General features: G+C 44.5%; 1 protein-coding gene across 1 annotated transcript in view; it reads right to left on the reverse strand.

The window, feature by feature from the left end:
- Nucleotides 1-27195, reverse strand: part of EPHB1 (EPH receptor B1) — a 425377-nt gene that overhangs the window by 31471 nt on the left and 366711 nt on the right. The window contains exons 11-12 of the mRNA XM_024746227.1: nucleotides 23210-23457; nucleotides 15403-15618 (exon numbers count right to left, since the gene is read on the reverse strand). Of these exons, the coding sequence (XP_024601995.1) occupies nucleotides 15403-15618; nucleotides 23210-23457 (464 nt within the window). The remainder of the gene's footprint in view (nucleotides 1-15402; nucleotides 15619-23209; nucleotides 23458-27195) is intronic.

Consider the following 27195-nt stretch of genomic DNA (forward strand, 5'->3'; position numbering starts at 1 on the left):
AACAGAGTGGCCTTTGATCAGCTCTCCCCCTGCCTCACTCTGCTCTCTCTTTCTCTCTTGCTTACACTCTGACTCTTTCTTTTACCTCTGGATCTGTAAACTACACTGGAAGAGACTTTCTTGGCTGCCTTCACATTTTTAAATTCAGCTTTCTCAGAGGACGTGTAATATGCTCAGCCTCAATAGGGCCGGTTTTGAGCTACTGGGGTCTTTAAAAAATCGCTTTTGTTTCCGTGTGCTCTCGGAGGGCTGGATTGAAGGGCCTGGTGCCGCTTCCTTGGATAAACACCTCGCCTTCTAGAGATTTGCTAGACCCAGAGGCCTCTTTTCGTGAAGAGGCTCAGCCCTGTGCAGGGCTCACAGGTCAAGCCCTATCAGGTCTTGAAGGCCCTATTAAGCTAGGTGCAGGGGATGAGCACCTCCACCCCCCGGTACCAACTTCTCTAATGAGGCAGAGGAGGCCCGCAGAACTAGAGGGAGATTTGCAAAGACTCCAGGAACTCCTTCTTAAAAGGACACCAGTCATTGCATTTAGGGCCCACCTTAATCCACCTCATCTTAACCTGCATTATATCTGCAAAGACCCTATTTCCAAATGAGGTCACACTCACAGATACAGGGGTTAGAACTTCAAGTAACTTTTTTGGGGGGAACACGATGCAATCGATAACAAGGCCCTTCAAGGGCTAGCACGCCTTGATTTTATCGGCCTGCACACCCTCTTCCCAAAAGCAGCCAGATGAGCCTGTTTACAAGCTGGGAGTGCAGCAGCAAGCACACTACTTTCTGACCTCCTGACCTGTTCCATCCTGATGTTACCTCTTCCTGGAAAACCCTCAGCCTCTGAGCCCTTATAACCTTATTCATTTACCCATCCATCCATCCTTCTACCCATCCATCCTATAAACGGTTACTGAGTACCTTTAATGTGCCCAGTTTTACTGCCTAGTTCACCTCCAATTCATCTGGGAATCTACTCCACCCCCTTCTCTCATCTCAGCTGAAAGCCATCTCTCTTTTCTCTAAACCATGGCTCCAAACTTTTATTTACTAAGCTCCCAATCAGGAAAGTAAGCTTAAATCTTAGTGAGTGATTTACAGATACTACTGCCAATCAACATATTAAATAACGACCTTCTCTAGCAGAGGTCTTGCAAGGAATCAATGATCCTTGATTGATTGGTTCACTGACTTCTTGACTGACTCTTTGGGACCTCAGCTGAGAAGGTAAAATCTCTCCACCATCTGCTGGGTGTGCTTCAATCCAGATGCCCTCACAGTTCAAGCCTCCATTTCTGCACAGGGCTCCCAGGCCTATTCCCTGAGGACCTGGGTCAGGGTCTCATTTCCGGTTCTTCCTCTTTTCCTACCTCCCCTGGCCAACAGCCTCCTCCCGCCCCGCCCTCGGAGTTCACAGCTTGGAGCAAAGCTACTGTGAGCCCACGTGGGCTGCTCACACAGTCCTACGCCATGATCCTGACTCATCTCTACTCGCCATTTCCTGCAACATCTCTTTGAAAGCCTTTTCCACTGGGCAGCTGCTTCTCCCCAGTCTGTGCTTGTGCACAAGTGTCCCCGGCACCCTCCTCTCCTCCACGCCCTGTCCTTGCTGAGGAAGCAGAGTCTGCCTCCAGCTCTGGGACTCTTCCCATGGATTCCTGGCTGTACTCTTGCCCTAATGAACACCTCTGAGTTTCGGCCCAGATGTTCCTTCCTCAGGGTATGCAATACATGCTTGATATATGCTTCTCCATGCACCTAACAATTGTAATTATAGCACCTAACAATTGTAATTACATAGTTAATTGCATCAGCTGTTTAATGTCCATCTTTTTTGCTAGGAAGGAACTTCAAATAGCTCAGGAAGCGTCTGTTTTGTTCATTGCTGGGCTTTGCACACAGTAGGTGCTTAATAAATATGCATTGGCTGAGAATGGCTGGTAGAGGCATTGCATGCACCTGCATGCTCCTGCAGGTGGCTGGCCCCTCCTGCATGATGACAGACACACAGGGAGGAGGGCTTTGCCTGGCTGACCCCACACACCACACTCAGAGCAGAGAGATGTGCTGGCCGGGAAAACTGACCCTGATCTTGCACCAGTCACCAGGGTACGAGCTAGCTCAGGCTCTGAAATCCCATCCGATCCCACTCATGCTAATAATACACTGGCCTCACTAATCATAATTACGCTGAGTCTTTTTCAAAAGGGCGTTTCAGTCAGGGCTTGATATCCCTAACTGAGCATCTGGTGACAAAGTGATCCAGGGATAGATATCGGTGGAAGGGGAGGGAAGGGCTGCCTGAAGAAGAGTGATGTGAGCAGCAGAGTGGGGTGACTGGAGTGGAATTTGAGTGATTCCGCCCTCAGCTTAATTAATGCTGGGGGAGAATGTCCGGGGGACTGGGCCTCAGTTTTATTCCAGCTGCAGTTAAAGGGGCTCCCCTCTTTTCTTTGCTTGTCTTCATCCCTCTAAACTTTCCCATCCACCCAAGAGAAAACCTGTCACCCTAGCTCAGTGACTGAAAGAGTGAGAAATCACAATGTGAAAACGGCCTCCTGAGGGAAGCCAGGGATCAGACTGGGAGGAGAAGTATGATTTAAACGTAAAAACTGCCAAGAATGGTGGGGAGAAGTGAAACTGGGCCTGGGGTCACTGGACAGAAAGCCAGCAAACCTTTCTCATTTGGAAGGACCAAGTTCCTAGCCTGAGCCCAAACCATCAAGCAGAGGGATGAACCTTCTCAGCAGCGACTTCTGCAAAGTGCAGACAGAGGGGGTTTTTCCCCAAAGGCTTGCAGGAAGGATTATCTCAGATAATGTTCTGCTTTCTTTGCACCTTTTAAGCATTAAGTACATTATAAGAAAAACAAAACAAAACAAAACAAAAAACCAGTGCTCTAGCAGTCGAACTCACTTCTCAGTGGTAAGCAAAGGAAAAGCCTAGCCCTTGCCCCACAGCAACTGGGAGGGCACGTGCCTGTCTCAAGGTAGCCCCGGGTGCCTGTGTGTTTCTCTGTCCATCTCTGTGCTTGGATATCCACGTGTGTGTACTGCACTGTACCTGTGTGTACGCCCGTGCATGCCACGTGTGTGATGCTGGTGGGAGCCACTCACCACAGGCTTTAAAGAAAGTTCACAGAGGCTTCCTACCTTCATCACAGAGTCCCCCTAACCATCTGTCACCCACAAGGGCTAGGGAGAGCATTGCTGGCTCCTGGTGGAACAGAAAGTCTGGGCAGCCTGGACAGGGAGATGGTTACGCTCCCTGCTCTGCCCTCGGTCCCCAGCTGGTTCGGGGAACAGGGATGCAGGTCGGCCACTCATCCGAGACGTGTCAAAGCAAAGGGGTTCTCAGACTGGGGCACCCACTTCTCCTGTGCAGGTCGGGCTCAGGACCTGGCACGGGGAAGGGGGAGGGCCCCTAAGGCTGAGGCTTTGACTCTCTTGGTCTTTTCTCGGTGGATCCCCTCTTTGAGTCACTCAAGTAAAAGTTCCTGGAGAAAAAAGATTCTCCATCCCAAACATGGGTGAGCCCCTCCGGCACCCTGGACGACCTTTCTTCCTTAAGCCCTTATTTACGTATAGAAGATGGAGGGTAGACAAACACAATGCCAGATACCCTCTCTGAGTTGAACTCCAGTTTACTGGGCAGCCACTTCATTGGTAACCATGTCAATGAAAATGACTGAGGTGTTAATTCATGTGTGTTTGGTGCTATGGCACTGAAGAATCTCAAGACTGAGGATGATCATCAATATGTCCCCAGCTCCTCAAAAAACAACCCCGGGATCTTCAGGGCTGATTTAATCAACTTTGCTTTTTTTTTTTTTTCTTTTTCCAAAAGAGCTGATGAATGGGGCAGGACGGGGATTCAGATTCTGAGAAATGGGTTATTGGGGGAGCTAAGTGGCAGGGTCAGATGGAGGTTCCAAGACCTGGAGACAGATGCTGGTTTGGGGCTCTGTGGTGGGGACACCTATGGGTGCTGTGCCCTCCCCGCCTCATCAGAGGGCCAGAGGTGGAGGGGCTCTAGTCCTTGCAAAGACATGGTGCCCCAGTGTGGCCCCAGGACCTGTATAATCCCTCGGGCTTGGGGAGAGAGGAAACGCTCCAGGATGACTGAAAATACATTTTCCTTTCTAGTCTGACAGGATGGGGACTCAGTGTCAGATTTACTTTGATTTTTGAAAAATAACTGACCTTTCTTGCAATGCAGGTTTATGAGTGAATTTATGCTCCCTAAAATAGTTTCAATGCAGTCATGCTAAAAGTGCAGTCCAGCACTAGTGGTATCAGCATTATCTGGGTTCTTGTATGAAATGCATATTCCTGGGCCCCACCTTAGACCTACTGATCAGAAACTCTGAGGGCAGGCCCCAGAAACCTCCACTTTCCTAGCGCTCCAGGGGATCCTGGGGCACAGAGAAGTGTGAGAACCACGGGTTTCAGTGGACACAATAATCTTTTTTTTTTTTTTTTTTTTTTTTTTTTTTTTTTTTTTTTTTTTTTTTTTTTTTTTTTTTTTTTTTTTTTTTTTTTTTTTTTTTCTTTTTTGTCCGCACCTTGCAGCTTGTGGGATCTTAGTTCCCTGGTCCAGGGATCGAACCCAACCCACTGCAGTGAAAGCGCTGAATCTTAACCACTGGACCACCAGGGAATTCCCTAGACACAATAATCTTAACTGCCTTTTCCCCTCTTCTCTCCTGAGAAGTCTTCTTCAAAATTCTTCCATGGGGATCCTGTCACGAGGGTCCTGTTCTCCTTTGTGAATATCAAAATATTCACAAAATATCCTGGGCTTCTGGAAGCTCTTTGCTTTATTGTTTTCTGTTTTGGAGTGAGTAGGAAGAGGGAAAGTCACAATCTTTTTTATCAGTTAGCCTTGAAAATGTATACCTGTCTGTCTGTCTTGAAAATGTATACATGTCTGTCGCCGTGGGGTATGGATTCTGAGAGCCCGGGATGCACTGGTGGCAGCACCCACAATAATCACAGATGCTGCTACCAGGGCAGGACCTACATTAGGGGTTGTTTCCAGTTTATCACAGGGGGTCATATGAATCTAACAATTCTTCCAAATCCCATCTTATTGGTGAGGAGACCAAAGGCCAAATTTATAGAGCATAGTTTGAAACTAAATCCTGCATCTTCCTACCATAGAACTATTTTGTTACCCCAGAGTGGGAGAGAGTTCTAGAAGGGATCTTTTGCCACCTTCCCAGCCCACATTGTTGAAGACATGGGCAGCATAATATCATGGAATAAAGGTCAATTTTTTTGTGAAAGGAAAGGCCCTGGAGACTTCAGCAGGGAATCGATCGTGGTTAGAATGGATGCTCCCTCCCAGAAACATGGTGAGATTGGAGGCTGCAGCTGAGACAATAATTCATGGGAATAATGGGGGAGGATGAGACAGGGTCCTGCCTCCATGGTGACAGGATGACTGAAATTCATCACAGGGGAACAAGAACCTCTGTAGAGCATGTGCGGGGCAGGCCTGGTTTCCCCGGCAGGTTCAGGACGAGCCAGTGGGACACGTGCTCGCAGAGATGTCCCTGAGGGACAGTCTGACCCTTGTCCCATGGGGAGGGTGGACCCTCCGTGTCCAGTGCCCCTGGGGCAGCTCAAGAAATGAGTCTAATGCAGATGGGGCAGCTTCTAGAGGAAGGACCAGCTGAGCTGTCCCGGAGCCGGTCCAGGCAGTCATTGAGGGAAGTGAGGACAGTATGTGAGGGAGAGCTGGGCAGGCACAGAGATCAAGGCAGGACAAGGAGCGGCTGGCGAATTGCCTGAGAAAATGGCTTCTGCTTCCCGCCAGGAGGGGCAGATGCCCAAGAAGCAGCTCTATTTGAGGTTCCCCAGAGGGGGACAGAGTGGGCAGGGAACATCAGCAGACATTAGAACAGAGAAAGCAAAGAGGAGGGAGGCACTGGCAGGCTTGGAAGGAAGGGAGCCTCAGAAGCGCAAAAACACCGGGTGTGGGAGGAGCTGGGGACTGAGACAGGAGGGCTGAGAGTCAGGAGGAGCAAAGGGGAAGGGGCTGGGGGAGATCAGAGGCGCCTTGAAGACAGAGTGCACTTCAGGATAAAATATGGAAGTCTGCTGGGAGCAGCGTTGAGGGAAGGCATGGGCAAGGCCAGAGACTTCTCAGAGAGACAGCCTGGGGCTTTGAAGGATGGGAAAGTTAACACTACTTTAGCAGAAGGAACCTGGCTGAATACGAAGAAGCAAAGATTTTGCTCACAAAGGGACCGGATGGGGCCTCTTCCTACTGATCAGAAAAGAAAGCAAGGCATCCTGGAGCAGAGCTTTTGACTTAACCAGCAGAAAGCTGCCATGCAGAGAGGGTTTGTGGGCCCCTGTCGGGGCTCTCTCCACCAGTGTGAGCTGAGAAAGGGCTAAGGTCAGTTTTGTGAATGTGTATGTGAGCCCCAAATGCAGAGTTAAACAAAGATGTGGCACTTTCCCTGATATGTGTGCCTTTTTTTCCCTCGGTAACAGGAGACAGGACCAGTAATAACCAGAATGTTACCTGTGAAGTCAAACACTGAGCACTGGTCTTTAACACAAGCATGGTGTTATGGATTGAATAAGTGTGTCCTTTCAAAATTCATATGTTGAAGCCCTAACCCCCAGTTTGCAGGTTGGGCCTTTGGGGAGGTAAGTGGGTTTAGAGGAGGTCATGAGGGTGGGGCTCCTGTGATGGGATTAGTGTCTTTACAGGAAGAGGAAAAGAGAACAGAGCTGTTGCTCTCTCTGTTTCTATCTCTGCCTCTCTCTCTGTCTCTATCTCCCTCTGCCATGTGAGCACCCAACAAGAAGGCGACAATCTGCAAGCCAGTAAGAGGGCTCCAACCAGGAACTAAATTTGCCAGCACATTGATCTTGGACTTCCCAGCCTCCAGTTTTTCCAGAACTGTGAGAAAGAAATGTCTGTTATTTAAGCCACCTAGCCTATGATATTTTGTTAGAGCAGCCTGAGCAGACTAAGACACGTAGAAATGTTATTTTGAACACCCATAACAGTATTCAGAAATACACCTGCCAAAAAGAAAGTTATATAAATTGTACAGGTATTAGAGCCCAGCCCAGCTCACTGATCTGTCTCTCTGGAATGTTAGGAGCAGTTCAGAACTCCTCCTTATTTTAATGGGTTTATTCCAGTCATAGAAAAGCACAAAGGAGCAAATTCTATCTGTTCATTATTCCAGGAGCCTGATGGGGAGGAAATGCCCTTGGGGCTAGAAATAGCAATTTAAAATAGAGAAGGAAGATCAGGCGGAAGCATGTTAGAGAATTAAGACAGAATAAGAGATGAAGACTGAGGGCCTAGTAGGAAAAACTAGAAAACTTTAATAGCTATGACTGAGGTCTCCACCTATAAAGTAAAACAAGATGTATTAGAAGATGATGATGTTTAAAAGATCTTGAAAGAACTGCATGAATAAGAAACTTAAGATGGAGTAGAGCAGGCTTAAGGGCTGTCTTACGGACCTGCTGATTATGGTAATAAGCTGAAGTTTCCACTTTTGGTGCGGAGGAGTATGCTTCTAACAAACAGACTCTCCAGCAAATAACAACAAAGTACAAGAGAAGAGAAAAGGAAAGAAGAAAGAAAAGAAAGGAAAAACTACCTGAAGGTTCCAGAAACTGAGCAGCATGAGGTGAGTTTTACTTTTTGCAGTTTTGCCCTGGGGGCAGCTGTCCACCCAATGGTTAAAACTCTAGTGGAAAATCCTACCATCTTTCTGGTTGGAGAAACCAAGTGAAGGAGTCCTGGATAATCAGGGATGCTAGAGAGTTGGGAAAGAATCCCTGGACACAAGAGAACCAGAGAAATGGGATTCCAAATTCTGGGTATAAACTTTTGCCAGTTCTCTGGCTGACTCCTAACCCATGCAAGTATAAGACAGATTGAAAACCACAGGAACTGAAATCTGAGCTGTTGCCCACTGCAGACATGACAGAGTCTGCAGGTTGAGTATAACATGTTAATTTCCTGCTAAATCAAAAAGAGCAAACACTCTTTGGATCAGTGTAATAGAATTCAGAGTCTCTACATCACATATACAACACTCACAACACATGTAATCCAAAACTACTAGACATACAAAGAGCCAGAGAAATGTGATCCATTTTCATTGGAAAAAAAGATGCCAGTCCCAGGATGACCCAGACTTACAAGAGCAGCTATTATGGCTATGATCAATGGGGTAAAGAAAAATATGCTTATGATGAATAAAAAAAAAATAAGACATCTCAGCTGAGAATTGGAAAGTATAAAAGAAAGATTCATAAGAAAGTATAGAGCTAAAAAATACAATATCAAAAAAAAAGTCCCTTGAGGGACTTTTCTTAGAAGAATGGAGATAGCAAATGAAAGAATCAATGAATTTAAAGATAGATCTGAGAAAGGGAGAAGAAAAAATGGAGAAAGTAATGAACAGAGCCTCAGGAACCTGTGGGACAATTTCACAAGTTTTACACATAAGTAATTGTAGTCCTAGAAGGAGGGAAAAGGGGACAGAAAATAATATTTGAAGAATTGTGGCTGAAAAATTCCCCAATAATAGTAAAAGACATAAATTTACAGATTTAAGAAGTTGAGAGGATCTCAAACAAGATAAATTAGGGTGAAAAAGCATGACCAGGCACATCATAGTCAAGCTAAAAACCAAAGATAATGAGAAAATCTTGAAAGCAAACAGGGAAAAAGTCACTATTTATATTTATATTTGTGTTTATATATATAAATCCTAGAGTAACCATTAAAAAAATGTAAAGAAGTAGAGCTGAAAAGAAATCAATAGATAAATGAAAGTTAACAGCCTGCCCACCTCTGTCTGAAGGTGGGGTGGGGGCAATGCAATATGGCCTGACCTTTGTGTGTATTGCCCAAAGGCCAGCAGAGCCATTTGGCAAAGATGACAATCCTTTGTTGGATTTTGGGGAAGAAAAGGGGAAAGAAAGAAAGAGAAATAGGCTTTCTGGGATAGCACAAATGACCCAAGTTGAGCAGGGAGTCTGGCACACTGTGGGGCCAGCGAGGAAGCCATGGTGTCCCGAGCACTGGACTCAGAGTCTGGAAACCTGAACTGAAGGGCCAAAGCTGCACTGACAACCTATGTGACTGAGTAACTCATTTGACCACTCTGGGCCTCGATCCCTCCTCTGCAAAGTGAGGGTGTAGGATTTACAGCAAATTCTTAGTAATTGCCTCTCTGGAGGAAAGGGACAGTTGGACATCCATGCTTCCTGCTTTACAGACATCTGTATTGGTCAATGTTGGGCTTATTCATGCTCAGAATGAGGTCCTTTGCCCACTCTATCTCTTCCAAGTCAAGTGCATTTACACTCCCTGTTTTGATTCTTGTCTTTATGCTGATGACTCCTAAATACACATCGTCATTTGGACTTCTCCTCCATGCTCCAAACCCAGATTTCCAGCTGCCTATTCAGCAGCTCTACTTAGATATCCTACCAGTACATAAAAGTCAAAATATTCTAAACAAGTGTCTTACAAATTTTGTAACAGAATCATCTGGGAAATCTTGGTGAAAATGCCAAGGCCCAGACTCTATTCAACTTCATGAGTCTGTTCCTCTGTTTTCCTTATTAGCTCTCCAGGTAAATCTGATACTCACCAAAATTTGAGAGACTCTGCTTTAACCTAAACCCACAATTTACTCTCAATCCTTCTATTCCTCCAACCAGTTCCTTTCCAGAATCTCCATTCTCAGGGAATGGCACCATCATCCATCCAGAGACACAGTCCAGATACCAGGTGTCATCCTTGGACCTCTGTTACCCTCACCCCTAAGCATCACCCACTCACAAGTCTTTTCCACGTTTCTCCCCTGATCCCCCTGGGCTTCATTCACTCCACTGACCATGGCCTCCTGACACATCTTGCTTCTACTGTTGCCTCCCCGATCTGTCCTCTACACTTCAGCCAGGGTAAATGTTTTTAAAAAAATATTTTATTCTGAGACAGTTTCAATGTCTAGAAAAGTTTCAAGAATACTACAAAGAATGCCTATACACTCCTCATCCAGATACTCCATTCAAATTCTTAACAACTGTCACAGAAATGCCCTCTTAGGGATCATATGTAAATATTACCCGCTTATCATGCCTCTCTAATGCCCTTCAATCTGGAACAGTTGGCAGTCTGCTTAACTTTCATGACCTTGAAATTTTAAGATCATAGGTTAGGCATTTAATAGAATGTATCTCAATTTTAATTAGTCTGATTTTTCCTCATGATAAGATCCAAGTTATACACTTTGAACAGAGTATCCGAAATGCTATGTTCTTTCACTGCATACTCTCAGTGACACACAATGTCTGTTATTGGTGGTGTGAACTCTAATCTTTGATTCAGGTGGTATTACCAGACTTCTCTGTAAACTTACTTTCTCCCTTTATGTTATTAATATTTTGGGGGAAATACTTTGAGGCTATGTAAAGTCCCCATTCTCTCTCGTTTCACCCCATGTATCAACATGTTTCTTAACTATTAATCTTATGGTCACCAAATAGTGATTTTTCTAATAACACTATTCTTTCCACTATTGGGAAAAGCTTTATCTTCTCTTATTTACTCATTCATATTCATATCAGTGTGGGCTCCATAGTTAATATCTTATTCAATAGGTTATAATCTGTTACCATCAGTATATATTTTGAGGTTCATTTTACACTATATTTGGACACTGAAGCCCTTTAAGCTGGGTATTGTGTATTTTTGACATATTCCCATCATTCTTTGAGTACTTTCTTACTTTCTGGCACATAAAGATGTACTGGGCTCATCTAATATTTCTCCTACCCAGGCCCTTGGAAGGGGCCATTTCTCTAATGAGTCCTGGGTGCTTTTAGTATAGAAGAGAATACAGAATCCAAGATATGAGTGCCAGGTGTACTTTTTGCTACACAGGTACCATTGTGTACAGGCACTCTCAGCTCTTATTTATTTCTCTATCTCCTTATATATTGCAAACCACAAGTTCTCACAGATACCTCCAATTCCAATTCAACATCACATAATTCATTCTAGCTTTCATGCTTTCCATATTTGTACCTCCTTTACCAAAAGGTCCCATTGTCTCCAATATATTTCTCAATATCCCTGTCTATAGCTAATCTTCCAATAGTGCTGGCCTTCCAGCCCCCTCACCCGTGGGTCCTGATCCCTGCTAGGGCTTGCCTCTCTAGATCAGGACATCTACCTCGACTGGGCTTGCCAAATGACTTTTGGATGAAAGAAAGAAGGAAGAAAGCCAAGAAAGAGGTTGTGTTTGTTTTGTGTATAAAGAAGGGAGGGAAAATATTGGAAAGGAAAAGCAAGAGAAAAACCAGGTTATTTTTCTAAAATGCAAATTCATCACCTTTGGGTCATGTGTGTGCATCTGTGTACACCCCTCCTACCACCCACCCCCACCCCACACAGAGCCCTTGAATGAATTCTCATTGCTCTAAGGAGGTAAATTCCATCACAAGCGTCTAGGAGGCCCTGCCCGATGTAACTACTGCTGACCTCCTTGGTCACTTTCCCTTCTTTCTCCAAATGCCAAGCACAGGAGTCCTCTCTCAGCTCCTCTAAAATTCCACCTTCCCTCTTGACACAGAGCCTTTGTATGTGCTGCTTATGTTTCTCAGTGCTCTAACCTGCCCCATTCATTTGGGTGACTTATTCTTCAAATCTCTGCTGGAGCACCATCTCCTCCTCTGGAAGCCCTCCTTAATTCCCCTAGATCTAGTCAGGCTATTTTTCTTATTTATTATTTTCTTCATGCTCTCACAGAACACAGTGGCTCTTATCTCAACTGGCAATTATGCACTTATTTGTGTATGTGTCTGATTAATCTTCCTTTTCCTCATTTGAATGTGAGTAATGTGAGAATAGTAATGCTGTCTCTTTTCAATCTTAATTGTGCCTCTAGCTTGTAGCCCAGGATTGGCACATAGCAGATGATCAATAAATATTTTTCATGTGAATAAATTGCATATTTAGAAATTTTAGAAATATCAATAGTTTAATCAGCAAACATGATAATTTTCTCTATTTTGAATAAAAGGCAAAACATGGAAGAATAATATGATAAAATGTGAAGGATCCTGAAAGCTGTTAGGTTTAGTTTATAAGCTTCATCATTTAGAAGAAACACAAAATCACAGCAAATGATCTAAATAATGTGTGCAGGAAAGTAATGTGGAGAATATTTCACTTAAGAAACTTTCAATGTAAGACATATAGAGATTGTATGTTTGACTCACATTATAATTTAGGTGACTCATGGTCATTAAAATATTAGTCCTTCCAAATGTAGAGTAGAATTGCATTCAAAATCCATATGTGAGTGTATAGGTATCACTGCATGTTTTGGAACCAGACAGAGTGATCTTAAATTGAAAAAAAAAAAAGGATATTTGAAAAGAGCCAAGAAGTTTTTTTTAAAAGAAGAATGAAGAATAACTTACTTTATCCAAACAGTAAAACTCTTGATAAAATTCTTGTGATCATATAGTAAAACTTCTGATAAAGTTACTATAATTAGAACAATATGGTTGGGAATAAGAATTTAAGTTGATTAATGGAGCAAATTTCAGAATCAAAACATAGTTTATGTAAGGAACTTAACATATGACAAGGATGACATGTGATTCAATAAAATATGGAAAATATCTTCAATAAATGGTGTTGGTATAATTATCTATTCACCTGTATGAAAACAGGGTTAGAATATATGTCCTAACACATATTCAGAAACATATTTGAGAATAGCCCTGGTGTCTATCAACAAGAGAATGGATAAATAAACAGTGGAATGCAGTAAATAAGAACAAACTACTTCTGCACACAACAATAGGAATGAATCGTACACACAGAATGTTAAGAGAAAGCAGACAGACACAAAGAACATACTGATTCCACTTATGTGAAGTTCAAGAACAGGCAAAACAAACCTATGGTAGAAAAAAAATCAGAACAGTGGGTGCCTCAGGGTGTGGGGCAGGGGAGGGACATGAGGGAACTTCCTGGTATGATGACAATGTTTTTTATCTTGATAGGATTTTGGGTCACACAGTTGCATGCATTTGTTAAAACTCTGTAAGTGTACACTTAGGATTTGTGCACTTCTTTATATGCAAATTTTACCCTAATTAAGGAAAGAACTATAAACAAATATTTAACTCTTATTAAAGATGTGTATGCTGAAGCGTTTGAGGTGATGTGTACTAATATCTGCAACTTATCTGGAAATGCATCAACAAAATAGGATGGAGTAGAAAGAGGGATGGATTAAATAGTTATATGATAAAGCAAACATAGCAAGATAATAATTCTAGAATCTATGTGGTGAGAATATGGCTGTCTTTTGCAAAATTCTATCAAGTTCTTTGTACACTTGAAATTTTTCAAACTAAAATCTTGGGAAAAATAAATACATTTCAGGTGTACTAACTATTTAGATATAGGACAACCTGCTTCAAAAGGCATTTTATAACCCTGAGAACTTTTAGAATAAACCAGAAAATCCAATAAGTAGAGGAAAAGATAGATATTTTTGACTAAATGAATATGAACCACTTTTGCAAGCCAAAGGATATCATAAACAATATCAAAAGGACAATTGTATTCTTTTGAATAAAAAAAAAGAATTGTATTTTTTTGTACAGAAAAAGATGAAGGAACTAATTGTATCATATATGGCAGAAAAAGGTTTAACATCTCTTACATAAAAAGAATTCCTATAAATTTCTAAGAAACAAGAAAATAACCCAATAGAAAAATAGGTAAATACATGTACAGATAATTAACAAAAGAAGAAACATGAATCCCAGTAACTGTGCAAAAAGACAGTAATATCTCCAGCAGTCAGTTGAAAATGCAAATTAAAACAAAATGAGGTATGATTTTTCACCTTCGGGTTAGCAAATTTTAAAATATTGATTACTTTCAATGCTGGTGAGGATGTTGGAAGATGGGCACTGTATATCCCTAGTGGAGTGTGAATGTTTACAGACTTTCAAAGCAGCAACCTGTAGTAAGAATCCCCAAGAGACACACAAGACACAGAGAAATAGGCATAGTATGATCCCATTTTTATAAAATAAAAAATTTCAAATTTTTGAACAAAGAGAAAAGTGTGAAAGCAGGCACACCTAATTGTTGAAACTGATGCTTCAGGACAGGGCTTGGTAAACTATGGCCTAAGTACCAAATCTGGCAGGTCACCTGGTTTCTTACAGACCATGGGCTAAGGGTGGTGTTCATACATTTTTAAAGCGTTACATTTTAAATGGTTATATAATCATGTGCATAATATACTCATTTGGCCTCTTGGCCAGCAAAGTCTAAAATATTTACTATATGGCCCTTTAGGAAAAATTTACCAACCCTTGCTTCAAGGAAATTGTAGGTTCTGAGTTAGTCTTTCCTCTTCTCTGTCTTATTTTGATTTTTATGATAATTATGTATTGCTTCTGCAAGCTTAAGGAATATAGGTAGGTAGTTAAGTAGGAAGATCAATCACTTTGGATGTTGTTGGGAATAGATGTAAGAAGACAAAAGGAAACCAGGGAGACTAACTAGGAAGCCACTGTAACAGTTCAGGTGAAAGAGAATGGTGCTTAGAAACAGGGTGGGTGCACAGCAGAGGTGGGAAGAAAGGGACAGACTTTATAGAAACCTATAGGAGTAGCTGAGGGATTGGACATGGATGGGGAGGCACAGAGAGAACTCAAGACTGATTCCTAAGTTTCAGTCATTAGTCGAATGGTGTAACCACTGAGTTGAAGAGATGGGGGAGGGGAAATTGGAGAGTAAATCAAGAGCTCTATTTTGGACCTGTGAAAGTTCTAAAGGGAATTGTGTAAACTAGGCAGCTGGACACAGATGATTAAGCTGCTTGGTCTGTAGAGAGGGAGGCTGAGCAAGAAATACAAATTTGAGAGTACTCATCATGTAGATGGTACTTAAGGCTTTCTGGAAGTGATAGGGAAAGAGAAGAGGGCCAGGAGTCTACCTGGTATCACAGTTCTCAACCCAACTGCAGCCCACTCCCTGCTGACAGCTGTCTCCAATGCCACTGTCCAAATGTTTGGATTCCCCCAAATCATCCTTTCCAAAATGTCCTCTTCATGGGCCAGGAACAGCATGCCTTCAGAGGAGACACCGACCCTTTCTCACAGCCTATGCCCCAACGCTTGCCTGGACAAACAGCTACTGTAATTTCTCCTGGATGAATGGTCTGCCCATCACCTGGCTCCCCTCAGTGGATAGATGAGTTCTGGTCCCAGTCCCTCCCAGTATGGTCCGTCATGGGTCCCTGCCATAAGCAGCCACATTTCACCCCTGTCGTACTTTGACCCGAGAAGACACAGAAGGACTCACCAAGGAGCTGGTGTAGGTGGGGTCTGAGGTGTCATCCTGGAGGTAGCGGGAAAGGCCAAAGTCAGACACCTTGCACACCAGGTTACTGTTGACCAGAATGTTCCTCGCAGCCAGATCCCGGTGCACATAGTTCATCTCGGCCAGGTACTTCATGCCCGCGGCAATGCCCCTCAGCATCCCCACCAGCTGGATCACCGTGAACTGTCCATCATTTTGCTGTAATAAGACACCAAGGGCAACCAGATCAAGATGGGCTTCAGTGGTCAAGCAGAAGCTGAGGTGCCAGGGCCCCACTGCCTTCTCCCTTCCGACTCCCATTCTCCTCCCTCTCCTTGAACACTCTGCCTTCTCCTTGCCGTCTTGTGGATTTCATCTTCAAATTACATCTCAAAGCCATCCAGTCCTCTCCACCTTCACTGACACCATTCTAACCAACTCATCATCATCCATCACCTGTAACAGCCTCCCTACACCTTCCCCCCTCCCAATCCATTCTCTAAGGGCAGCTAGAGCCATCCTTGTAAGACAGAAATCAGGTCGCGTCACTGAAGCGCTCTAATGGCCTCCCACTGTGTTAAGGGAAAGTGCCAAACTCCTCAGTGTGGCCCACGGGGCCCCATGGGATCAGCTACTGCCTCACCTTGTGTCACTTTGTCCTGCACTCCTGTGCTAAAGCCACAGTGACTGGAGACTTTTCAATCCTCTCCCTGGTCAAGCCCTTCCTGCCTCAGGGCCCTTACACATGCTGTTCCCTCTGTCTTTTCCCCACAATCAATACCTACTTGCTTCAGGTCTCCACTTAAATGTCACTCCCTCAGAGAGGATGTCTCTCTAGCCAGTCCCCTCCCCCACACATAATTAGCACTTTCTTACTACTATCCTTCAGTGTATGCTCTTATTTTCCTTCTTAGCATGTATCACAAGGTTTAGTTGTGTGTGTGTGTGTGCCTGTCTGTCTGTCTGTCTCTGCTACTTGACTCTAAGCTCTTTGAGACAAGAACCCTCCCTCTTACAGTCACCATAGCATTCCCAGTGCTGAGAACGTTTGAGTAGACAGATGTAGCTCGATAAACATATGCTGAATGAATGGCTGGTACATCTCTTCTTGTCTCCAGAATTAAATGTTTACGGTGTCTTGGTCGACAGTGGATAACACACCTGCCTCAGAGGGCTGGATGGTCAGGAGGAGCACACACACCATGTCTGGCTCGTGGACTCTCCCAGTGAATGGGAACTGTTGCTGCCCCTCCTCCTGCCAACCTGAAGTGCTGCCTTCTCTCCAATCACAGTTTCTTACCTGGGTGGCCTCCCTCCTCCATGGTTAGAGGACAGGCTCTTTTGTGAGTGAATGCATGCCTTCCTCCACCTCCCCAAAGCCCCTGAGTCTGCACACACAGGTTACATCAGTGGACCTTGGGCCATGCTGCCAAGAACACATTTTCCCAACTAGTCCAGCCCCAGCTGCTCCCTAAAGGGTTATGAGTTGCATTGTGTAAGCAGAGCATGGCCCAGGCATTGAGATGCTCTGAGTGGGGGAGAGGGAGGAGGAGGCAGGGCACCCTGGGCTAGTCCAGTTACTGCTGAACACAGACCTTGGGCAAGGCAGTCCCTCCCTCTGCCCCAGGATCCTCCTGTGAAATGCAGGAAGCATAAACAGTGTGAGGAGTTCCCATTTATTGAGCACCTACTGTCTGTGAGATGGTGCCCAATGCACTCACATGCATTATCTCACTAATATGTATGGGCACATCATTTATGCATGAGCTCCTGCAAAAGTAATTTTCTATGCAAAAATAAGTAAAGAAAAATAAAAGAGCTGTTATAAAAATACACTATTTATTAGGGAAAATATTCCAACAATTGAAAAGTCTAACAATGGTAGCATGAATTGTTGAAGACTTCGTTCCTCATGAGAGATTGCAAGCCCGAGGGTTGGTTATACCCCTCGCTCAGTTGAAGGACTGGAGCAAACTGGCACTCCTTCCACTCCTTCCTGAGCCCCCAACCCCCACCAGAAGGAGGACCCCCAAACACACTGAGTTTGACATACTCCAAGTTCCAAGTTCTCACTCAAACCTTAACCACCTCCCAATCTGCCCAGAATGCTTCCTCTGCAATATTTGCTTCTAACCAACTCCAAAATAAAGTGCAGAGCTGCTTTTTGGAAACTGATTGGTTTTCAGCACATGGTGCCCATCTGCCAGAGCTGGATGTGCCGTGAGTGATGCAAATCTTGCTCACTAATGAACTTCACTCCACACTTCCTTGAGAAGCTAGCCCAGATTTCCCCAGCACCATCATTTCTCTAAGTAGGTCTCTGGGGATCTGCCTCTCCAGAAAGTTGTCATGCAACTTCCGCATATTAGAAAATATATTTCAGCCACAAGTCCCAAGGGTCAGAATTTTTCAATTCAGTTTGTTTCTTCTGCTCTGTAAGTGGAGACAACAATGTGGTTAAAAATAAATGTCTCCCTACAGAAGCCCACTTGTAGACAGATGTTGGGGAGGGCACCGGTGCTGGTTGGAAGCAGCTTTGCCAAGAGCAGTGTTGAAAGCTTTTGCAGATTTTTGTCTATGTTTCTACTTTAAGTCATTAAAGACTTCACTGAGCTGCTTCATTTTCTGATTTGTTTAAATGTTTAGATCAGTCATCTTATAGATTCTGGTGTTGACAAAGGGCAAAAAGTGATTAAAAGTTCAGGCTTTGGAGCCAGACAGACCATGGTGGGTCCGGGCTCTGTCTCTCACTGGCTGCATGCTCTTGGGCAAGTTATTTAACCTCCAGAGCAATGATTCCCACATCTGTAAAATAAGAACAGAGTGCCCATTCTTCCTGAGATTTGAGATTCAAGGTTAAATGAGATAATACATGTGGAGGGCTCAGCTCAGTGCCCCATGAATACTAAGACAGCAGCAATGACTGCTGGAATTATCAGCAAGGCCATAATGTCTCACAAATCCTCTCTCCCATGACCTCCAGATGCCTGGTGAGAGAGACTGAGGACACCTTGGACGAGGACTGCAGGTTCCTTCTGGCTTCCTGGGCGTGTGGGGCAGACATCCTAGGATCAGTGCCCTCAGAGAGCCTAGTTCACAGTGCATTCTGAGCTCAGCAGTTTGGCATCTGTAATAATCATCCCCACCCTAACTGTAGTAGGAACTAATAATGTAGGCCTGAAATTAGGATCAATTAATCTACAAACTGATTTCTTCGCTTCTTGGCCTTTGAATGGCAAGTCATACTTCATGGAATATGTCTTCATCCTTAACTCCAGTCCTGTGGAGTAGGCAAGGCAGGCAATATTACATTGTTTTTATAGAGAAGATAAAGGAAGTCCAGAAAGTTTAAGTGATCAGCCTTAAATCACTCTGTGTGATTTTGACTTATAACAAGAATCTAAGTCCAAACAGCAAATTGCTTCTCCATTTACGTCTCATCTGTTATCAGTTGGTAATGGCTGCCTCAAATGTTGTGTGGAGAAGTCTGTGTATAAGCTTTGTAGGAAGAAGATCTATGATTGATTAATGATGTCTGCCATGGCCATAGAAAGAGAAAGTAGAAACATGTACCACAAATATGCTACTTTATCTGAATCTTTTATAACTCCTGTCCAGTGCCTTTTCCACTGGAAAATGCTGACTCTACAACACATTTTCTTTAGAATCTGCAGGAGAATCAGGTATCATGATAAGACAGTCATACCTGTTGTTTCCATAATCTTGGAAACTTAGAGACATAAACATATTAAGATTTTCTGACATGTCCAGCTGTTTTATGTTCACTTCATTGATATAAACTCCCAAAAAAGAACTTTCAGAGATATGAGCATCAGCATACAAAGATAAACAAGACAGAAAAAGAAAAACAGATTTCTTAGAACTTTGGGAAAGATGTGATTCTGTGCTGAACACATGGTAAAAACACAGTTTGTAGTAGAAATACAGGCTGGGTGAAGTGATTTAAACTTTCTTCCTTTCATGAAGTGCTTTCTGCTGAAATTGCTTTTCTGCAAATTCACTGAAGCCACTTTCTGGCCCTTTTATTAGCCAGGAAGGATTTAGGTATTTCAACTTACATTGACAAACCCACTTCAGGAAATGAAACCTTTATTTGATTTGTTTGAAGAAAATGAATCATAGATTTTTTTTTTTTTTTTTTTTTTTTTCCCTAGAAAGAGCCCTTTCAAGATCATCCAGCTCAATGCCTTTAGTTTATAGATTGGGAAATTGAGTTAACGGATTTGCTCAAGGCCACAGGGTGACTCATAGCAGAGCCCAAAGTTGGGCCTCAGTCTCAGAACTTGCAACCTGGTGTTCTCTTTCTGACAACTGGCTTGCTGTCCTCTAGCTCCAGCCCATGAATGAGCACCCCGTGAATGATAAATGTCCCCATTTGACATTGCTCAGTGACTTCCAAGAGTCTTCCAGTTACGACCATCTGTGAATGAACCAGCAGTAACCACAAGGCCAAGCTTTAGCCACGAAGGCGTTATGGAGCAGGTCGACCCTCTTGGCTGAGGCATAAGGCATTGAGGAGGGCTTCAGGGCTTGTGCCTAAGATTATGGAAGAGCTACCAGGTTGAATCCCCTGAATCTGAGTGCCAAGAAGGAAATATTTAATTATGGATTTGCAGTCTACCTAACCCATGGCACAGACATTTTTTAAAAAATGGATAATTATGAACCTACTGAATGTGTGGTTAAAGAATAATGGTGTTTCCAATCCCTCCAGAATGTGAAGAATTCTGAGTCCTGAAATGAGTGGGGAGCAGTGAGCAGACTGTGAAAAGCCCTTTCCGACGTGTTCCCTGGACCCTCGATGCCCAGAGCCTCTGAGACACCCGCCCAGAGCCTCTGAGACCCCCATCCAGAGCTAGACTTGTGGTCACTCTCCAAAGCTACCACGTCTGGTATGAACGGACCAGTGGGGGGTTGGGGAGGAAGCAGGTGCACAAATTGAAGACTAACCCTTTTCCTTTCTTCTCTGAATGGTGATCTTGAAAGTATACTACCTCCCAGAAGATGGACCCTGCAGGACGGAACTGATGGCCCACTTTTCAATTTTATCAAGCAGCAAATACATCAATTAATGCTGCTATGCTCCAGGGTTTGGTAGTGAGGCTGAAATTAGATTTATAGATTACCTGTCTCTGTGCCGGGTGGGGAGTCGGACATGCTTCATTTCCCTCAGCTCCCAGCACCGCCTGCTCTGGCCGCTCCCTTCTGGCCATCCTTTCCCCTTTATTTCCCTGTGCTCCTCTCTCGCCCTTAGCTTTTCTCCCACTGTCTGGGCCACATTGTCATGAAAAATAACTGGCATCCAACCTGCCCCCATGTCCTGCGCCCCCAAAATGGAACAGGTGTGTGCAGAGCAGGGGTGCCCCTCAGAGCAGGGTTCTGATTTTCCGCAGGCTCCTGAGAATGAATCTTCCTGTTCGCCTGTGCGTTCCAGGGAAAGAGTCTCATCACAGTCTCCAGATCACGTTGAGAGTCTCTGTGAAGCACAGACAGGTGACTTGCAGGAAGTAAATGACTCCTGATAGGTTCAGAGGCTGGTTCCGGAAAATACTTTTTCTTCTAACATTACCTCCTATTCACGTTTCTTTGGCTGACACGAGAGGTCTGGCTACAAGGACGAGAGACCGTGTACACTCAGCAAGCTCCATCTCTCCTGCCATGCCCAAACTCTTTTGCTCCAGAAACGTTCTTCATTCAACTATCCTCGACCCGGTGCTCAGTGTGCTAGGTGCTGGGGTTTCAAAATACAAAGCATAACCCACACCCTCAAGGAGGCTGTACCAGGCAAAGTACGTGGGGCCCATCACCTACATCAGCTGTCCCCCACCCCACCAAACAAAAGCCACTACTGCCTAATGACCCAGACGAGGCATAAAGTGTGTGCTCCCCCTGCAAAGGTAGGGTCAGTATGTACAAATGCAGCTTCTAGACAAGTCCTCAGCTCCCTTTCCACACTGCAGCCCCTAAGCTCTGCTTCTGAGCTTTGGAGCCACCAGGCAGCTGAAGACAGATTACCAGATAGGCCACGCTGACTTTGACCTATGAACACACAGCTCCACTGTTTTGTGAGCCTAACTGCCCATTCCTGACCTGTCTGGCAAATTCTTCCTTCTCCAATATCAGAGAAATTCTCTCTCTTCCTTGAAGCCTTCCCTGGCTTCCTCAGGAAGGTTTCAGTTCTTCTTTATGTGATACCTCTGTACTTCATGTACAGAAACAAAAAGTATAATCCAGGCAGATGACTGCTGGAAGCTTTGGGCACTAAGGTTCTGGGGGTCAGAGGCATCTATGCCGGTTGTATTCTCTAAAATGGATATAACAGGACCTCCCATCCCTTATGTGTAAGAAGGCTGCTGTCCCCCATCAAGATGTGGGACATGTTTCTTCTCCTTGAATCTGGGTGGGTCCATCAATGTGGTTGAAGGATGCTTTGTGACATTTCAGGCTAGGTTTCAAAACTGATACAGCCTCTGTCTTCTACTCTTGGGTTGCTTGTTCTTGGGACCCAGCTTGCTGTGAGGAAGTCCTAGTCAGCCAGGTGGAGAGATGCCGGCTGATACCCAGCATCGACCATGGGACAGATGAATGAATGAGGCTTCTGACGATTCCAGGCCTTAACCCTTGAGCTTCTCCTGCTGACAACACATGGAACAGAGAGGTCTCCACCGAGGCCTATCCAAATTGCAGATTTGTGAGCAAACCAAATTGTTGTTGGGCTAAGTCACTAAAATCTTGGGGTGATTTGTTCCACAGCATTAGAGCAATGTCTCTCTCATCCCAACACAGGGCACCTCATGACTGTTTCAATGAGACTCTACGAATGGTCCTTTGATCTTCAGCCATAGCTACTGTTTGGTAGCTTTGGTGACATGCATAGCTGGCTACTTAGTATTACTCTGAAGCCCTTGCTCAGAAGGTCCTGCCCCATTCTTTGATGCCACTCCCTGAACTCTCTTGCTCCCAGGCTGCCCAGCTGTCCCTTTGGTCCGAGGCAGGCCTTGCTCTATGGCCTGTGGTCAGACAGCTTCTACCCTCCAGACATGAGCACCTCGGCCATGCTCACTCGCCCCTTCTCTGAATAGCTCTGGAATACCCCACAGTAGTGAAAATGCTTCCATTGTGGCTGCATGTGGGCATGCTCTGACAACGGTCCTTTACAGATCTCCTGGCCATAGGCCTTCAAGGATCCACACCTCTGCTGCAGGTGGTTGGGAGCCACAGTTCTCCATCAACTCCAGGAAAGACTTGTGGACGCCTGCGACACACTCTTCCCCTGACCTGCCCAGAAGTGCCTCCTCAGAGGCCGGGATGCCCAGGCATCAGAAAAGGGCAACCTGTTTTATCTCTGAACTGTGAACAAAGGGAGCTGTCTGGAAGGGTGGCTATGCTGGGGAAGAGGCAGAGATAGCCACTGGCATCTGCGTGAATCACGCAGGACAGCGTAGCAGCTGGAAGTCTCTTCAGTCTCTTCAGTGACACCGATGGCCATTCTCCGTCCTCATCTATTCACTCTTACTCATCCAGCAAGCACTTATCCAGGCCTGTCTCGATGCTGTCCTCCTACAGAGGGGTCCACATGCTGGGCTTTGTTCTTTCCTTTCAGCAGCAAATCTGTTAACCTCGCTAACATCTTCAAAGCCCACCCGCATTTCATCAGGGATTCCTGAGCGACAGGCTGTCCTCACACAGACACTTCTCCCCAGCCCACAACGGTCTGCCAGCGTCCACCAGCGCCAGCATCATCCATGCTTTTGCCCTGAGGAGTAAAGGTGAGCTGAGCTGCTCTTACCCTGAGGAAAGAATCCAAAGCGCCATTCTCCATGAACTCCGTGATGATCATGACCGGTCGACTCTTGGTGACCACGCCCTCCAGGCGAATGATGTTGGGATGGTCGAACTGGCCCATGATGCTCGCCTCGCTCAGAAAGTCCCGTCGCTGCTTCTCCGAGTACCCAGCCTTCAGTGTCTTGATGGCCACATTGATTTCCCTCTTGCCTGGAAGTTTCAAACGCCCCTTGTACACCTCTCCAAACTCTCCTGCAACAAGAATGCAATTATTACTCACTTCCTTCTGTCTGTGGAACCATGAGGGGAGGCAGCTTATCAAGAACAATGGTGCTCCAAGTGGAACGGTGATTAAGGTGGCAGAAAGGAAATAGTGTCCTCTCACTGTAATTGTGACGTCCCAGCGCTAAGCAGTTCACGGCAAACACAGAAGGAATACCCAAATATGTTCTTTACCTCGGATCTCTTGGGTAACTAAAGTGAAATTTCAGACTCTATATGGGTTTGTTTTTCCTCATTTGTTTTTTCATTTGTATCCCAGATGAACAATTGAAATGAAATGGTCAGTTTCACTGTGGCAGAATCATAATTCATTTTTAGCAGAACCTAGTGCAAGAATGTCCAGGGCTTATGGGATACGTTCAGGTACTTTAGTCCTCTGAATGAGATGTATAGCGTTTATGTTCCTACATTGCCCTGAAAGTGTTTGTGTCTATTGGGTCCCTCGGAAAACAGAAACTGAGGAGTAAGGAAGGTAAGTTAGCAGACACTGCAGGATAAAGAGGAGAGAAGTAGGATTGCCAGAGTCCCAGATCATGGTGCAGACCTGACTTTATGAAAAGAAGGGGGAAGCAGGAGTGGGCAAGGAGAGGCCCAGATTGCAGTGCAGGCCTGGTTGATGCAGACCTGACAGTCTCATCTAACCCAATGAGGAGCTTCAGAATAAAGAGTGCCCATTCCAGAAAGGCCCAGGCCCTAGCATCCCACTGTGCTCAGTCACTGACTGGGGCTGCCAGAAAGAGCTGGGTCCCTGCGAGAAAGCCGAGGCAGATCTTGAAGGTGCTGCAGCAGGAGGCTGGCAGCTACCTGCACTCCTGGCAGCCGAACAGTGGCTTTTTCAAGCAGACACGAGCTGCACACCTCCATGGGTGCCACAGCATTTAAACATTTTTGCAGTAAAATCACCAAGAGTAAAAACAATTCTGGTGACACTATTTCACAGCTGCTTAAAAAATCTGTTGAATCCCATTCAACGTGCTTTCAAGAGTTATCTTATGATTTAACTTGGTTTTGTAACTTCAGTTTTTTCATGTGAAGCAATTTAGAATCTACTTGTAAGTGCATCGCAGAAACGGGTGTCAAAGGCCTGATAGGAGAAACATGGATTTCTGCTGGGAAAACTTTCTTTCTCACTTTCAGCTTCTGCAAGGCGATGATGGAGCAAACTGTGAGCAATCAGATACGTTACTGGCCGAATTAGAAAAGCAAGTTAACATCTGTGATTTAGTTGGGAACTTCTTATATTTTCTGCTGCATAGGTTGGAAGGAAGCTGCATGAAAGGCCTGTGGATGCAGAACTGCTCCAGAGTCTATGGAACTTGTTAGAATCTAAGGCTGGAGTAGAGGTTGGCTTAAGCACCATTAGGAAGGTTTCAGCATGGACCTAAGATAGACAGCACGTGTAATACTGGTTTTGACATGAGATCACAACTGTTTGAGGTCAGACCAAGTCTCATTCATGTCCGTAACTTGTACACACCACTGAGGTGTCTGGTACGTGGTAGGTACGCCAATAAAAGTTGGGGTATCTTATTTATTATTATTTGTTTGGCTTTGCCCATTCTTGGGTTACAAACTGCTGGAGGCTCCAAAAGAAGTGGAGGTACCAATATTTACACTTTTACAAAAGACTGTTTATGGCAGCATCTCCTTCAACAGCCAAATACTATCTGACCATAACCAGGGGGATGGCTGGAAAGGGACAGCCATCCTGCAGAATGCTATGAGCTTCTGAAAACTAATAGATGAGTGAGATGCATTGGCTTCAAAAATGTCTGCATTACATTGCTAAGTGAAGCAGAAAAGAAGAGAAAGTTATATTAATAGAATGTGGTCTGTAGAATATGCCTGTAGGGGGGTGGTGAATGCCAAAAAAAAACATTATGGAAAAAATTCATAGCAAATTTACTTTCAACTTCAAATTATTTTAAAAATTGGTTACACTAGAATGGTGGGAATAGGAGTGGGGAAGTATGGATTAGTAAATTTTAGTTACTTTTACATTTAAATTGTTACAATAAGCATTGTCTTTGCAGTTCAAATGAGTAAAATTTAAAGAAAAGTACTGAATAACAACCACCTGTCATATATGTGTGCTTCTCTATGTATATATATTTGTGTAGAGTATGTATATGTATGTATGTATACATACTTGTATATATATGTGCATATATGTATGTGTCTGTATGCATTTGTGCATATATTGTATATATGGGTGTGTCTCTGTATATTTTTGTATGTATATATATGTGTCTGTGTATAGAGATATATGGAATCCATCTCTCTGACACCTGCACCTAGTAGTTATTCAATAATTATGAGCTGAATGAATACAGCTTGCATATTTAATAAGCATACTAGTTGAAGAATATCAGTATTTCTTCCCTGTTGTCATACTAATGAGTTCTATTTTCTTTTAGTAAAAATACACGGTTGAGAGTGAGGGGAAAGTATGCTAATATTTCTTCTTGGGGGAGATAGTACACCAAAATGTCTTGACTACCAGCTCTGTGTCAGGTACCGTGCTGGGCTCTTTGCATGTCTTAATTCTCACAGCACCTTCATGAGCTGGGTATTATCATGCCCATTTTACTAATAAGGAAACTGAAGCACGACAAAAACATGCCTCAAACCCCACATCTGTGAGGCAGAGCCAGGGATACTCCCTGGGCCTATCCCTTTTCCTGCCATACCGCCTCTCAGAAGGTGTGTTCGGTTAGTAGCGCCACAGGGAAGAGAGCTGGGTGGATGTGAAGTCACAACGCAGGGCCCACTGTGCTCCAACTGTACAAGTCCTAACCATTCATACGTAGTTACTGTTATAGAGACTCAGTAACCAGGGAACAGCAAACACGGTGTGACCGAGACAGGCTGGGATCTGGGACCCTTTGCTGCAGTGCTGCAGTGCTTGCACCTGGACACACCTATCCTCAAGCAACAAAATACAAAGAAACTGTATGGGACTAAAAACAACTGCATGCATGCGTAGTTTGGGCAAAATTATGGACAAAAGATACAAAGAGACCAAGAAACACAACTGCCACTTTTGCAGAGCCCGGAGCAAGAGCAAGGAGTCAGGAGCAAAAGCAGGGCACTGCGCATGCCCCCTGCACACCACACCTCTTAAGGGGTGGGCAAAACACCAAAGCCACCCCTCCAGACGGATCCCTGCACACACACCATGTAAGGAGTAAGCTCGCCGCTCCTGAGGGAGCTAGCAAGCAGGGAGACTGTTGTTTGTTCTCACTCCCCTCTGCTGTAGCAGGGGTCACAGTAAAGCCTTGCCTGAATTTCTTGTCTGGCCTCTGGTCAATTTTTATTGATTGGGGAAGGCCAAGAACCCTGGTTGGTATCAGGACTACCTTATAGACAAATATCATATTCATGGAAAGTTCCTGCCCGGCTAGTCAGATGAGATCAGAATATTTAAGAATCAGAATATTTATGAATTTCTACACATTAGTCTGGGGAGTGTGTAAAAGTGCCCCAGGTGAATCTGCTATTCCCCACAACATACACATAAACTCCCCAGTTGAGGACTTCTGTTATATACCAGCGTTCCCAAAGTTGGCTGCCCACTGCAATCCCCTGGGAAGCTTACAAAGCACAGAGGCCTGGGTCCCATCTCCAGGAATTCTGTTTAGTTGGTCTGGGTGCAGCCTGGGCACGGACATAGTTAAAAGCTGCTCACAGGAGCAGCTACGTAATTTG

The sequence above is a fragment of the Neophocaena asiaeorientalis genome, unplaced genomic scaffold, assembly GCF_003031525.2.
Source record: "Neophocaena asiaeorientalis asiaeorientalis breed wild unplaced genomic scaffold, Neophocaena_asiaeorientalis_V1.1 scaffold437, whole genome shotgun sequence".
Taxonomy (NCBI): Eukaryota; Metazoa; Chordata; class Mammalia; order Artiodactyla; family Phocoenidae; genus Neophocaena; species Neophocaena asiaeorientalis.